At 46.3% G+C, this 15572-nt stretch overlaps 6 protein-coding genes across 6 annotated transcripts; 3 read left to right on the top strand and 3 right to left on the bottom strand.

The window, feature by feature from the left end:
• Positions 1–227: 227 nt before the first annotated feature.
• On the top strand, positions 228–1733 carry MGYG_08214 (hypothetical protein; the record flags this gene model as incomplete). Its single annotated transcript, XM_003169987.1, has 2 exons — positions 228–724; positions 818–1733. 2 exons carry the CDS (start codon positions 228–230, stop codon positions 1731–1733), a joined length of 1413 nt encoding a protein of 470 aa, XP_003170035.1.
• A 450-nt stretch (positions 1734–2183) lies between these two features.
• On the bottom strand, positions 2184–3594 carry MGYG_08213 (alkaline proteinase; the record flags this gene model as incomplete). The annotated part of the gene is made up of 4 exons (XM_003169986.1): positions 2184–2425; positions 2494–2599; positions 2665–3207; positions 3283–3594. The coding sequence occupies 4 exons, from the start codon at positions 3592–3594 to the stop codon at positions 2184–2186; spliced, it is 1203 nt and encodes a 400-aa protein (XP_003170034.1).
• Positions 3595–6288: 2694 nt separating this feature from the next.
• Positions 6289–7239, bottom strand: MGYG_08212 (carbonate dehydratase; the record flags this gene model as incomplete). Its single annotated transcript, XM_003169985.1, has 2 exons — positions 6289–6701; positions 6780–7239. The coding sequence occupies 2 exons, from the start codon at positions 7237–7239 to the stop codon at positions 6289–6291; spliced, it is 873 nt and encodes a 290-aa protein (XP_003170033.1).
• Positions 7240–10864: 3625 nt separating this feature from the next.
• MGYG_08211 (hypothetical protein) lies at positions 10865–11929 on the top strand (the record flags this gene model as incomplete). The annotated part of the gene is made up of 2 exons (XM_003169984.1): positions 10865–11242; positions 11399–11929. 2 exons carry the CDS (start codon positions 10865–10867, stop codon positions 11927–11929), a joined length of 909 nt encoding a protein of 302 aa, XP_003170032.1.
• Positions 11930–12351: 422 nt separating this feature from the next.
• On the bottom strand, positions 12352–13107 carry MGYG_08210 (hypothetical protein; the record flags this gene model as incomplete). Its single annotated transcript, XM_003169983.1, has 1 exon — positions 12352–13107. One exon carries the CDS (start codon positions 13105–13107, stop codon positions 12352–12354), a length of 756 nt encoding a protein of 251 aa, XP_003170031.1.
• A 950-nt stretch (positions 13108–14057) lies between these two features.
• Positions 14058–15485, top strand: MGYG_08209 (O-methyltransferase; the record flags this gene model as incomplete). Its single annotated transcript, XM_003169982.1, has 6 exons — positions 14058–14219; positions 14280–14403; positions 14464–14587; positions 14649–14781; positions 14808–15090; positions 15169–15485. 6 exons carry the CDS (start codon positions 14058–14060, stop codon positions 15483–15485), a joined length of 1143 nt encoding a protein of 380 aa, XP_003170030.1.
• Positions 15486–15572: the final 87 nt, after the last annotated feature.

The following is a 15572-nucleotide window of genomic DNA, read 5'->3' as shown; positions in this document are numbered from 1 at the left end:
CAGCCTCATCATGAACAGGGGTTTCTCGTCGAGTGAGCAAACTAGTTAGTCGGTTGACTGGGTCTTCCAAGGCTTCCTCATGCAGTGTCAGATCGATGTCAGCCGCCTTTAAACCCCCATGTCACAGCCTGGTCTGGCAGACGAGAGTGACAAGACAGATTGCAACATCAGTTGCAGTATCTCCCCTTTTCGTATTTTGGTAGCATGATGGTCCGCCTTGAAACAACATGTCCTTCGGTTTCTCAGTAGGAGACATAATCCTCCTCGGCCAGATCAGCTATCGGCTCTACACTTCCTTAACGACCGGCCGTAAAGCAGCCTCAAAAGATCTGAAAGAGCTCAGCGATGTCCTCTTCAGCCTCAACTGCGCTTTAGACCGCCTGGGGAAGACCGCAACGGATATCTCATCCAGAGCCTCAAAGCAGCCAAGTGTAGACGGCGAGACAGCGAACGGCAAGCTAGGCAAAGTCATCAGCACCTGTGCAGCCACCCTAGCCGAGCTGGAAGAAGCGACCAGGAAATATAGAGAAGCAGAGGCAAACAGTCAGGATGGAGGCTCACAGACGTCAACATCTTCGAGCAGCTTACAACGTTTTCGACAGAGATTCAAATCACAGCTGAATAGAATATCCTGGGATCTGAATGGGGAGTCGATCAGCGCTTATAGACAGAAGCTGCAGTTGCACACGGACTCAATTAATATCATTCTGACCACTTTTGTCTGGTACGTTAACTATCATCATCCGCAGTATAGAGACTTGACGCCACTGTCATTGAAAACCCGTCCCATGTCCAAATAGTTAGCTTACTGGAACAGGTCTGCAACCGATCGCATAGAAAATGACGGCAAAAAGTGGACGCAAAAGCTACAGGAGCTCCAAGATCAAACCACACATAGCAACACGCAGCTACTGGACCTTCTGCGAGATGTGCACAGTATGCTTCGTGTTCCCACCAGCACAGCATTTGCAGCCACGGTGAGCATGCACCAAACGGCAGCACAGCCGCCGGGGGGCAATCTTTGCATAGGTGAATCCAACGCTACTCCCCAATATGGCTCCCGTAATACCCCTAAATTGGTATCCAGGTCCCTTCAGGTGGATAATAATAGAATGCCTATGAACTCCTACCAGAGAGCAACTGGGATCTCCGCCCATGCTGATCCACCCGCGTCCCAATTAGAGCCTTCGTCTCCGTTGAAGACTCCTGAGCCCTGCCTATTCCCGAGCATTGAAAACATCAACAAGAAACGTCGAATCATAGGCTCGAAGGAGTTTGTAGCGTTCGGGCACAAATTTTCCGCATTACATAAAGCGCCCTCGATGGCGCAGCTGCAAGAAGGAATCCACGAAATATTCGATCAAACTGCTGTGTCTGCAATGGGGCGTACGGTTGTAAACCCAACCACAAAGAAGGCGAAAGTGATTCATTGGGTCGACCAGTTGGATACCTTTCTCAACTCCTGGACGTCCGACCAGACCTTTGGCTCGCGCGGCCGGAAGTCAAGCAGCTCCTCTGCAGATCTTATCAATTTGCTGGTGTACATGAATTATCAGATTGAGCAGTGTGGCGATGAACTCAAGGGTATATTCTATCGCGGGGCAAAAGATGCTGGGTTCGACCGGATTCTGGAGAAATTGCAAACGTACTCAAAATCTGTTCGATGTTGTAAGGAAATTGAGGAGTATAAGGATACACGGGAAGAGTGGGAGGGAATCAGTGGATCACAGTAGAAAATACCCAAGCAGATCTCTGGAGATTTGTGAGAGCGTTGTCAAGGTTAAGACAATATACATCAAAGCAGTGATAACCCCCGAGATAGGATTGATACGAAGCTATCTATAGCTCCATTGCCTCTTGAAAGGCATTACTTACTTCTTAGTTATAGCTAATGATATTCCACTATTATAGTGATATTTTTCTATAATTCGTCAACTATTTACAAACAAACGATACCATATCAGTCATTGAGCTTGTGGGACTTCCTTAATGCTATCATAACGCACCATGAGACAACCTATAACTTGACCAATTAACTAACAAAAATAATACAATATCCATCATATATGCCCTGGTAAGCATCAGTGTTTGAAGAGATATTAGTATTTATCAAAGTACTCGTAGTTATTGGTCCACATTCTGATACTTTTCTAGATCAGAACCTCAAGCAATAATACGTCGTTTCATTGGCCGCTCCCATTGTATAGAAGCTTGTTGGTAGTATTAGCGCCAGGGTTCCGGACTGCGCCGGTAGCCATCTTGATAAGCTCTGCACAGACAGCAGATGGAGCAATGTGCTTGGAAGCCATGAGAGTGGCACCAACACCACCAACATGGGGGGCGGCCATGGAAGTTCCGGTCATGACTCCGGTGGAGTTGTTAGGCGTGGCAGAGGTGATTCCCTGACCGGGTGCGTAAAGCTTGACTAAATAAATTGTTAGCTCTAAAGTTGCAACCCGATGCCAGAGGTAATATGGTTAAGGGAGAATTTACCAACTGATCCGTAGTTAGAGATACTGGCCTTCTCGTCCCTGATGGTGGAAGCAGCAGCACAGCAGACATTTTCTGCCGAAGCAGGGCTCTTGTTAGTAGCGTCTTGCTATAGTAGAAGGTCAGTATAGAAGATAGTATATATATACGTATATGGTGTGAGTTGAGACGTACGTTGTCATTGCCAGCAGCGACAGAAACAAATATGCCAGCATTTGCAGCATTGGTAATGGCCTGGTTGGCAGCAACCACCTTTCCGCCGCTAATCGACAGGTTCAAAACGGCTTTCCCAAGGGCATTTTTCTTACGAGCATCATCAACACACCACTCAAGGGCTTTCATAATATTGCTCCAGAGTCCAGCGCCGTGGTCGTTGAGAGCCTTGACTGCAACAACGTTGGCTTTCTTAGCAAGGCCATATTTAGTTCCTGTCGCAGTAGCAGCAGTGTGAGTTCCGTGGCCATGACGATCATTGTCGCCGGTGCCACTAACAACATTGGTACCCCAGACCGCACGTCCACCGAAGTCAGGGTGGCGGATATCGATTCCGGTATCGACGCCATAGAAGGTTATACCGCTACCAGCGGTTTCATCGTAAACATAATCACGAGTGCCGTTCATTCGGTGAGAGACCCTTCCAAGTCCCCAGGACGGGGCATCCTTTTGCGTGACGAGCCCATCAATGTAAACGTAGCGATCGTGCTCGACAAAGTCGACCTATATGCCATTTGTATTGTTAATATACCCAGGTAGTTCTCCCTTGTCTCAAGAATCTTTGCATGTATCCCCCACCTGATCGTTGTCAAGAATGCTAGCAAGAGTCTCACTGTCAAATGATCCGCTGTATGCATGCCATCCGTTGATCTTATAAGAATGTTTGAAACCATCGAGGTTTTTGACACCTGGCTTGGTGATGCTCTCACTATGGAGGTCTGTAACCCAGGACACATGGGAATCCAAATCAGCGGACGAGACAGAATCTTTCATAACAACAAGGTAGGAGTTTGGAACAATGTCCTTGCTGTTTGGAGACCTTAGAAGCTCTGCAGCATCGACAGCTGACAAGGCAGCGATTGCCGTAAATACCACCGTAAAGAGACCCATGGTGTAAACGATGAGGGAATTTCAGGTTGCAATAAAGGCACCTAGAATCGAGACAACCATTGAATTATATATAGCCACTAGACATCTCGACTTGAGGTCCAAGGTCCACAGTCCAAGGTCCAAGGTTCAAGGTGCAAGGTTCAAGGTTTCACGATCCACGGTCCAAAATCCACGGAATAAGTCCTTTGATAATAATAATAATAAAAATCACATCTATTACACTTTCTATAAAAGATAATAGACTGCTAAATCCAACCATTTTTCTTGCTTCTAATAAACAGTTACCAGTACGCACCGCTCTTAAATCCTAGATCCTAAGGTGGTTAAGTCTTATCTTTCCATCCTTTTTGTATTTATATAGGACTTCTCATACTCTTTGACTGCATAGGAGTATAATGAAGAATAATAATGAGAAGAAGAATATCCCTATACTATCGACAATATCTTAGATTAATATGCGTGATTAGCCGTTAAGTATGGTATCAGACGCTCCATGAGGCACATTGAATATCGATAGCCTCAATCCTTGTAGCCATTTATGCAGCTGAATCTCAATGAGGTAGTTCGGCAACTCGTATCTATCCCCATGGTCGATAGCCGGGGCACTGGTGGTTACAGGGGTATAATGTAGATATGACTTCATTATCTGCTAACCAAGCGCTCGCCGTCTTTCCAAGATTAGCATCTGCATGCCGAAGCAATGGCCTAGCCTGCCGATTGATAAGGAAGAAGTTGGATAGGTATAGTGCGCCCTGCTTCATTTCTTCCTCATAATTCTGTGTCTGTTTCACGAAACCAAGTATCTATTCTGTCCAGTCAATTATCTGTTGCTTGGAGGGTATCATCTTGGTTCTGCGACATTATTCCAACAGGGAGGCGGCCTTGGAGTAGCCGTATCCGTGACTTGTTGCAGTTACTCTTTGTCAAGAGAATCGCCTACTGAAGTTGAGACCAGTCGTTAGGCTAAATTAGCTATGTGTCAAACTAAGCTTCTCCGCCACTGGCCGCCACTGTGGAGAGAGAGTGTGGATGAATATCTGCTAGGCGCCTTCGGACGAACGGAGAGATACCGTAAATATATATAAAGTGGTGTGCGAAGCCTCAGCGAGTTCCTCGTGATAAAGCTGGAGGAGCATCGAGCAGTGCTGGGAATATCCTGGATGGATCCCAGCTGTGGAACATCCGACACGGAAACACGCCAGGAGGAAACACAAGGTGCAGAGAGATAAGACGACCCCCTCTATTGACAAATGCGAATCTGTCAGCGATAACTAATGTTGGAGCTGTCACTGGATAGACAAATTTCGATCTCTGTCACACAAACTGGGCGTAGACGTCGTGCTTCTGCCATCCCTGCACCCGCAACTCTCCAGGCATTTACGCCCAATAAGAACAATCCGTGAAGCGATTAAAATAATAACACGTCTCAAATATAAACCAGGTAGACTCACAGGCCCTCTTTTTTATAAACGTCATCTCTGAGAGATAGTAAGTTGACGCTCTTAGAGGAAAGCCGGTGGTTGTTCGTCGCCAGATTTGATACATGGAGAAATGGGCAGGTGGAGTATTTTCGGCTGTGTCTCGGAGAATGGCCAGATGAAACTAGGGAAGTGGTTGTATTTCACCTGGAACCAGCTTTTGATGGCCGTTGGATGCTAATATGGGACTTTCTAACTCCGCACTAGATGCGAGAATACCCTGTGAGTCAATGCACTTTTAATCTATTTAAGGGCTTCCACGATCGATAGTGATAGACGATTTTTACAACTAGTGAAAGAGTTGTTTAGTTCCAAGTTATCTATCAAGTCTAGTTATAGGTTGAGTATTACTTTCAAAAGTCTTCTGTGACTCCTCCGCCCGGGAGGCGAATGAGGATAAGATGTCAGGACAAGATTCCATCAGGCTTCCATCCGGATGATGGAACCACCGTTTGTATAACTAAATCCTGCATTGCAAAACAGTGACAAGGGATTTCCAAAGCTTGGTATAACCGCCCATCTAGCTCTTCGCTGGCTGTTGGCTGGTCATAATCCATCCAAACAAAGTCCCAATATTCTGGATACCACCCCGACCGCTCCCAATTGACAGCTGCGTATGTACGGCTAGTGTTTTCATCAACTAAAATGTTCCTGAGGGCTAGATCGGCATGGGCAAAATGAATACCATGGTCGTTACCCAAGTCATCCGGCTCACCTTTGACTAAGCATGGTGGAACTCTTTCACAGTCTCGAATGGCCTCAGGAAGCGCTTATCCTAGTTATGCAAACGCTTACAATATGGTAATAACTAGAGCAAAGGGAAATACATTAACACTATTCCAGCCATCCTTTAAAGGGACAGTAGTTATCGATGCAGGTAACATTGCACTACGGTTTTATTCAAGTGAGCGTTCGGAGTGGTAAATTAAATCTCGAACGGACGGCGCCTCAAACACCGCATAGATTATTATCGCGGCCGAAACATCCCCGTCATTGTTTGCATAACTATCTGAATAACTCCTTAGTTCGTCGGTTAACTAACTGCCTAGATAAACAACAAACTGGTTAAATGTTGAAGCCAGTGCCTAGCCAATGCCTCCTCACTTCTGTGCCTAGGGGCTGCAGCTACTTGTTCCCCCATGCTGATTCCATTCAGCTCTCTTTAAGCTAGTCAACATGAGAATATAACTAGTTATACAACTAGCCCAGTGATCCTCTACGGGTCAGCCTGAACACGTAGGCGGTTTCCTTGACACCCAATATCACCTGCTGCGATTTCCAACAAATTCTCCCTGCCCAGTGAGTTTTGGGTATACCGGGCGTTATACTTAACCACTTTCTTGACCGCGTTGAAAGTTACCACATCTATGGAGAGAGGCGCAGTACTAATATACCAGGAAACCTTGTTGCTGCACGGTGGAGTTGTGAGTGAACCAGTGTAGGTGTACATATCGTTCTTGTGTAAGGTATCGACTACACTAGAGAAATCTAGTTGTCGTATTTTGGTTACCGATCCAGGAGTTGTAATCTTATGCAGATTTGCAAAGACCTGGGACAACAACGGGGTGGAACGTCCGTAAGGCGACAGCTCAATGAGGAATCCAATCACGGCAATGGACTTTTCTTCCACTGCTACCATGTTAGTCACAAATCACATGTAGAGGACAAAGGGGGTTAGCCTTTGGCTTGTATTATATAGATACCTACCCCTTTGAAACACAAAATGAACTTCCATAGGAGCGTATTCCTCGTCGACTCGATGCTCGCTGGGAGTGTGGAAATGGAATTGCACAAGCTTGTAGCTCTTGCCCTTGATTTCGAGCTTTCCACTGGCAGGTACCTCGACGGTGGAACCTAGATTCTCAAAGAGTGACATCCTGGCGGCTGGGATATCCATCTTCACTGAGCCTTTGGCCGCATATTTGATAGTCTGCGAGTCGATAGCAATTGGAGACTGTGTATAATCGTAGCCACATTCCCAATTGGCAGTGGGATTCAGCCCGACCCAATGAAGGGGGCCACCTTCGCCAGTATAGTTGAACGAAGATACCGGGACATGTCCCTCGCTTGTAACAGAGTAGGGGTCCAAAAACGTTCTAAATGAACATGAAGCCGAGACAGACGTAATAAGGGCAGCAAAAGCTGCAACTTGGCGAGATAAAATCATGGGTCGGACTGCGGTTTCTTGACTAGCTATAGATGCTTAACAAGATGCTAAAGCAGAGGGACTCTGGTGTCCGGAGGAGTCAGTCCTATTTCTATAATAAGTTGAGCTCCTCGGACATCTACTTTTGAGTTCTGGTCTGATTTTTGGGCCAATTCACGACAGGACTAGATCTTCTATGCAAAACCGGTTGTAAGAGTAACACTGAAAATGGCCGTCCAATAAGCACCGTTAAAGAGTAAATTGTGGCTTTTCGAGAAGTTGAATCCTCAGATAGTTAGAACAGTGGAGCTAAAAGACAAGCTTAGCTTACGCTAAACTAGTTACCCGGGCGGGGGCTACTAACTTGATTAGTTCGCTGGACGGAAGTATATTGAGGCGTGGCTCTGCAGAGATTAGCTAGGATGGCTTCCTTCAAGTAAGGAGTCCAGCCCTTAAACATACCGCGTTTCTCAAGTAGTTAATGGCAAATATCAGGGAGTAATACACAGTAATCTATGATAATAGCAACCTTATATAGAAATACAAAAAGGCTCCTTATTTCCAAGGTCGAAGATCTATCCACAAGAAACCTTCGCTGATTGGGTGCTATTGAAGATTGCCTGCGGAAACCTTGTAATAATAAACAGCCACTATGATGTATTGGCAGTGATCCTCCGACGCCTCTTACAGCCCTATTAGAGGGCTTATATTCAGCAATGCCTAATATAGATATTGAATTCCCATCTGAACTAGAACTGGCGATCTTCCGAGTCAGTGAGAGCAACATAGAGGTATTGCCCCCGGGGTTTAGGCAAGGAAATATAACGTGACTATATGGCAAAGATAACTCTTCTACGTTTACAGAGTGCGCTTTCCCCATCACTTCTCCGTCAAGCTTCGCTACTCTATATAAGGTTATATTGGCGATATGTTCTTTAATAAATGCCGGAAATATCTTCAGCTACTGGCGAAATGATTATATAGTTATATTGACACCCTTATCTTATATAAGAAGCAACCCGCCATGCGCGCTCCAAAAGTCCATCCCCCTCGATACGTTTCGCACTATTTCCACTTCGCTAATTTAGCTCTGCTGATTATGATGGAAACGCTGGATCCGTGTCATTCTGCCATATATTAAGGGTAACGAGAACAAACCACAGCCACATATATTTAAAGACTCATACTCTGTCGGGAACCGTGTAGGGCTAGATTCGCTGTTAATTTAGGAATAGATAAATAGATTTGTCTTCGATGTGCTTATGGAACTCCAGAAGTATAGGAAGTCTCAAAGCATTACAAAATCATACCCAGGCATATTGAAGATGTGATAGGCAAATCAAATAAATGCCATCTAGAAAGGACCGCAGTTTTACGTCCCATCTACCTATGATATTACTAACATGACGTAAGAGGAGAAAGAAAGATATTACCCACGGGGGAATTGGTAAGACCAATGTTGGGGTAGTATATTTTCTTGAGGACAAATGAAGAGACCATAATTTCACATATTTTCATATATGTTAGCGAGAATTCTTTCTAATCTTGCCGGCAGTGTTCAATACATCAAAGCTTGAAAGGTAGGTAACCCCGGCAAAGTATATGGTACTAACACCTAACAAAATTTAGTCATTTAACCATTGTAGCAGTAGGTGGGAGTGTTATGATATATAGAGTGGAAAACAAGTCTCTTTACGCTATGACTACAGATAGCACTCGTCGGCTGTATATATAATAGGGGCATGGTCAAAGATGCCTCCATACCCACACAAGGTAATAGTCTACATCGGGAAAAACTGGCGCCGCAACCAGCCTATATGGATATAGCAACCTTCCTGGGATTGCAGGATACCCATAATAGCTAAATCTATTATTGCAATTGAAAGATTAAACAAATTCAGTGAACGATGACCTAATCGGGGACCCCTGAGCAATACATGAATATATTGTGTCCTGTGTAAGGATTGCGATCTAGGTGGCTCAACTCCTGTGAGTACAACTCCATAATTATGTTCGCTTGCATCGCGTGAAACGTGTAGAAAGTCAATAATAAAACGACATCTTCGATATGCTCCCCGATTTAGCCGCCTTAATCCCTGTCATCCTCAGATTCTTGAGTCGGCTCATAATTGGCAAAATGGGGCGCTATACTCTTTCCGAATAGCCAAGGTTCATGCACGTGATTTAAGCGCTACAAAACAGTCGACATCGTCGCTAAGTGCGGCTGATGCAGACTTCAAGCTTTTTCTTGCCTCAATGTGGGCATTTAACATCGTCCCACCAAGCATTGATGCGGCCCCATTCTCTAGCGAAATGGCATATTTGATAACCAGTTCAGCTATTTCGCGTTGATGCTGACGGGGGTAAGGTTTACTAGTCTTGGGTACAAATATCACGTTCTTGACTTCTAGCATAGACAGTTGATCGCATCGGCTGGTGACAATTTCTTCAACAGTCTTGTCAGCCCATATGGGCAACCTGCTACGGGGCCAGCCATATAACGTATTGTTGTTTTGCTTTGACCTGTGCATACCAGTTCCTCCTTTTCCTTGATATCCAAAGACCTCCAGATAGGCAAATCAGCTTTGCGTTGGGAGTGGCTCGATTCACCAATGATGCCAACCTCCATGTGGAATAAAGGGGGGGTTCTGTTTATTTGTGCGCTAAGAAGCTTTGTCTGCTATGTCATCATTATGAATCCCTTCTACCGATGGGCCTCTTGTCCTGCACCTTTCCTGATTAAAGTGCTATCAACTAAGATATCTTAGTCGGCACCAGCAATGCCTTCTGCTCTGGCTGAAGCTATATAGCCCTCTACTCCTACATTAGCTCAATGCTAATATGGCCGGTCGGGCTATGGGCCGCCATCGCTATGCTATTACTCGCGTTTTTGACTCAAACGAACAGAGAAATAGCGTCAAGGCGGATAAAGATGAATGAGAAAGCCAATGAACGGAATACTTTGCCCATTCCTGGGCAGTGTGGGATTTCGCCGTCGCTCATGCATTCTTCGTTTGCTTCTATCATCTAAGGTGCCCTAGAGTTGGTAGCTGCCGCCTCTAACTTGTGTCCATCTAATTCTATACCACGTCTAGCTGAAGCTCCTTCGTATGCCCGACTTTGTTGGCTTACTATTTACCTATAGAGTGGCGCAAACAAAATGCGTCTAGTATACTGCGCATGTTTGACCCAAGTACGATTTGTTTATCATCTGATTGATGGATCTAGGGATTAATCTAAACGTGCCACCTCATGATATCCCATTAACATTTGCTTTTCAGAGTAGTGGGTACCCTGTTATTATTGATGAAACATGAGCTTGATGAATCGATATATGGCTCTATCCACAGTACATATTGATTTCTCTGTTGTGTATTGCTTATTTGGGGATTATATACTCAAGGAAGTAGTTCTTGATACCAATCATAGGGAGGAGTATTATGACCACCTCCAGGCCGCGCTTTCTTAATACCCGATCTTGCTCCTACCCCATTTACTGTTATTGTTATTTACTTATTCTTCTTCGTCTTCATATTCGTCCACTTTCTCTTCTTTTACATCTTCTTCGTCTATGTCTCGCATGTGCTCCAGCAACGCTGTCGAAGCGATTATTTCAATAGTATGTAACCCCCATATTCTTGTCAAAATGGCTGACAGTTCTACCAATATGCAGGAGAGCAGTGTTGCTGCCAGGGTATCTCCAGTTTCCGAGAGATCTGCGATCTCGACAATCAAGCGCCAGCTGGATGGCGGTGGTGACACAATAACTCTTTCGAGAGACGAGGCTCTGGCTTTAGTCCAGAGGCAAGCCAGGCCCGACGCCGAGATGGTGCAAAAACTGGAAGAGGCCAGCAGTGAACTGTGTGAGGTTGAGTATAAGTCCCAACTTGGAGACTATGCCGGGAGGGTTGTTGACTGGGTTATGAAGTCGACAGCCAAGAAAAATGATCTACCATCAACGGTCTCAAAGCTGAAGGAAGCGCTGATGAAGGAGATCTCCACAAATCCCGAGAGGGATGGCAAGGTGTGCACGGCACTGGAGGATGCCATCAGGGCCCTTTCATCTTGCGGTCTTTCAGTCGACTTTGACATGGTTCAGCTCGCGATTAACGCTTACGATGAACGCAACGCTGCCTTTCATTCCAAGCTGAGGGCGGTGGCTGATGACTCGGTCGGCTAGGCCAACCGAGTCAAAAAGGACCAAGACCGTCTCCTCAGGCTTCTCCACAATGAAGAGCGCCGCAGTCACGTAGAATCATGGCGAAAGATCATAGATTTCTACCCCCAGAGCCAGGAACTCGCCTTTATCGATGATACCCGGAGGAAACTCCGAGTTGCCCCCATAGAGGATGTTCGACAGCTTGCGTCGACCGATCGGATTACTGCCTTCGACAACGGGAAATTCCGCCAAAATCTCGTGCTGGAACCCGACGTCGCTAAAATTCGACAGCGAACCAATTCCGACCCGATTTCAGAGAGCGTGCCGATCAGGAAAAGGAGAACCTCTGGTTCTCTGGGTCCTGACAGCACCGAAAGCGCTGGCCACGGTCGCGGGAGGGCACGAAGGAAATTGACCAAGAGCGAAGCGAAGTTCGTGATGGAGTCGGATACATTAGTGAACCGAATCCATGATTGGCACGACAAGAACCCGCGCCCGGCACTCAAGTGGGTACAGAAAGCCAACCGTCAGTTGGAGGAGGATGGAAAGTAGTGCACCTGCCACTTGGCGCCGGTCTTCGAAACGATTTCTGCCGCTAGATGATACCATGACGAAGAGACAAATTTCTGATCAAGAGGAATGGAGCACATTGGGTAAGTATATATGGGTAGGTATGGTAAGTATAGCCCCCCCTCCAATGTTGGTTTACCTCTTCGCGGTATTGGAGACTAGTAACCACAACTGTGGTGAAGCTAACAAACCATTTCCCATTCCTATTCATATATTATTTATTGTCTTTTGCTAGAATTTCCCTTTCTAGGCGTTGAAAGAGGTCCATAGCCGTCTATGCATTCTTCTTGTTATGATATTAATCAAATAAAAGGGAGATATCATTGCAGGCTTGATACACTCATAAAGTTATACACCAACTATTTCTCCACACTTCTCACATATACAGCTATCGTAACCAGTCCTTAGCGAATAATAGCAGTAGATACCTTCATTGGCTTGTCGATGATAGAGTTGAAGGTTTGATCATCCCACTCAATCTGGAAGAAGGTTACAACTTTGCTTTCACATACATGTCCCCAAAACATCCAGTCATGAATATAACTCCAATGTTCAACAATCTGTAAGTGGAGCTCCTCTTTATCACGATGAAATTCAGGGGAATCATGGCCTTCAATCCTTCTAGACAATATACTCTGAGCAAACGAGATATTTGTCCGCAGCCGCAACTTCTTGCCCTCCAGCAGCCAAATAGTTATGGGCGGGAGCACTGAGCCTTCAAGCATCTCAAGCGTTCTAACGACATTCCTCCATCGCCAAAAGAGCCCAGCTGGATCTTCCGGGCCAGAGATGTGGATATCGATAGCAGCCAGCTTGTGGAAAGGGAAATGGTCGAAGTCGGAGTTGCTATATTCCCACTCGCTTCTAAGCGTCCATACTCCTCCGTCGCAGAGGGTATCTTTTCTCACACGCCGCTGAAGGCGTATATCACACCAGAAGTTCTCCCCGGCGCCTGGAGGTGGCGAGAGGTCGATACACATGTTTGTTTTTGAGAAGAGAACATCTGATATCTCGTGGTACAGCGCTCTGCTAGCTTTAAGGATGCTGAGCTCCGCGGCGGGTTCATCTTCATGAGGTACAGGGAAGAATTCGAGCCAGATGAGTTCGCGGAGCTCGTAAGGCAGCTTAGAAAAGTTCCCTAGGCCAGGGGATAAGTCCATGGCTGGCTGGTTATTGTTTGCTTCTGTCCTTTTGTATGTTGGACAATATGTCTAGATTGAGTATAGACAAGGTGATATAGGGTATAATACGGGAGTTATATGGTATAACAGGGAGCAGATAAATTGAGCAATTTATTAATACCTGAACTTGAATACTGCAAATGACTATGTCGGTGATGGGGGATCAACTTGGGGCTCTATATGATTTTATTCTAGATGATGTCATTGATTGAGACTCGTCCGGAAATAATAGTTATTATATCTAGCTAATTAACTAAGTGATAACAGCAGGCAAACTCTTATGAGTAATTAATTAATTAAAAATTCATTACTAACTGCAGCTGTGGATGTCATAAGTGGTTACCCCTATTTAATTATGTGGGTTAAAGTATTTCGTCTGCAGCCAACTCTACCCCTTAAGAGCGGAAATATCGCTGACTTTGGAACAGTTTCAGGCCCCCTGAGCTCACCAGCCAACGAGAATGCAGCATAAAGCAGCCATCAGGCCCCTTGTCGGGCGCTGTGGGAACAAAGAACCCTTATCCAGGCCCAGGGATTCCGGTGATACGAGGTAGTCCACGAAGTTACGCATCGCGCTGCCATGCACGCCGTGTCAATCTGGAGTTACACCCCTCGATGCGAAGGCGAGGCCGACGAGGCTGGTCGATGCCGCTTGTGTCCCACTACGAGACCAGCAGCAGAGACAGAGGGCGAGGATGAAAGCGCATTCGGGCCCTTCGCCGTTTCTCTGTGCCGGAGTAACTGGCGAAAGAGCTGATCACTTGGGACCTTGGAAGGGCCCTATAAATACCCTCGACTCTGCCCCCCACGAGAACAAAGCAGACCAAAAGGCTGTCTACTTGACTCTTATGCCCTCCGAAAAGAAGTCCTGTCTACTTAGCTAGTTACCCGTCTGCATCTTTACTACTGTCGACGTCTTTGCCGGCACCATGGACTCTGCTACTGTCCTCATATCCAAGCTCCAGCATCTGGCGTCGAGGCTCAGCAGCGAGGATGACCGTGAAGCAAGAAAGGAGTGCTTGCAGATCAGCAAGGCCCTCACGGCGCAGCTTGAGGAACCAGAGAATGTGGCCGTTGACATGATCTTCTCTGTATGTACCTGATGCTTCCCATTAGCTGTATACACTCACGACTAACCCCATATTTGATAGCCTATGGTTGCCGTCAGTGCTCGCATTGCAGTTGATTTGAATCTCTTCGCTCTCATTGCAAAGGAAGAGCCCGTTACCTCTGCCAGGCTCGCTGAGCTGGCTGGTGCAGAAGAGCTGCTGATAAGTATGGATCTATGGTGCTGCAAGTATAGGGGCTGTTGATATCTGACCATCTCTCGTGTAGTACGTATCTTACGGCCTCTATCTGCTATTCAGTTTGTCGAAGAAGTTGCCCCAAAGACATGGAAGGCGACTCGTATCACCAAGGCCATGGCTATCGAAGGAATAGCTGCTGGTCACCGAATGATGTGGGTTATTATATGCCATGGGCGAAGGGACACCCCCAGCTAACTATCGGGGCTCATATAGTTCACGTTTTGTCGTTATCTCGATGCAAAGTGCCCCGGCCTACCTAAAGAAACATGGCTATGCCTGTCCAACCGACCCCAACGACGGCTTAATGCAATACGCCTTTAACTCCAAGAAAAGCGCGTTCGAGCGAGTTACATCCGATCCAGACTTGCTTAGAGACTTCAATACCTTCATGGGCAGCACAATGGGTGCCCGGAGTACTGGGTGGACTGGTACCCCGTTCAGAGCCGAATTATCGATGGAGCATCTTCCGATAAGGCTTTGCTTGTTGATGTCGGTGCAGGCAGAGGCCATGACCTGCTTGCGTTCAAAGAGAAGTTCCCCAACACGGGCAAATTGGTTCTGGAAGACCTTTCAGCGGTAACTGAGACTCTAAACGATTTGGATCCAGCAATTGAGAAAGTCCCATATGACTTTTACACCGATCAGCCTGTTATAGGTAAGCTGCTCCTTCAACTTCCGTTCGTATTTATTTGATATATAGTCACTACACGATCGTCTACTAAACCCTATATAGGTGCAAGAGCCTACTTCTACCACCATATACTCCATGACTGGTCGGATGTCTGCTGTCTGAAGATTCTCGAGAAGGTGGCCGCAGCTATGACTCCAGGATACTCCAAGCTACTCCTACATGAGATGCTCGTCCTCGACCAGGGAGCCCCTCTATTCCAGGCAGAGCTGGACATGACCATGATGGCCTTCAATGGAGGAATGGAACGTACAAAAGATCAGTGGACCGCGCTGCTCGAGAAGGCCGGTCTCAAGGTAGTCCAATTCTGGGACCCAGTTGACGAGGGAGGCGATGGCATTGTCGAAGCCATGAAGGCATAATCAGGCTCTCCATAGCTATCTCTCCTAGTCTCAGCGACTTTTAGACAATACAGTTGCATTGAACTTGTTTTGATATCTCAACTGTTG

Source organism: Nannizzia gypsea, genomic scaffold (genome assembly GCF_000150975.2).
Source record: "Nannizzia gypsea CBS 118893 supercont1.8 genomic scaffold, whole genome shotgun sequence".
NCBI lineage: Eukaryota > Fungi > Ascomycota > Eurotiomycetes > Onygenales > Arthrodermataceae > Nannizzia > Nannizzia gypsea.
This window is presented reverse-complemented; position numbering and strand designations above follow the sequence as displayed.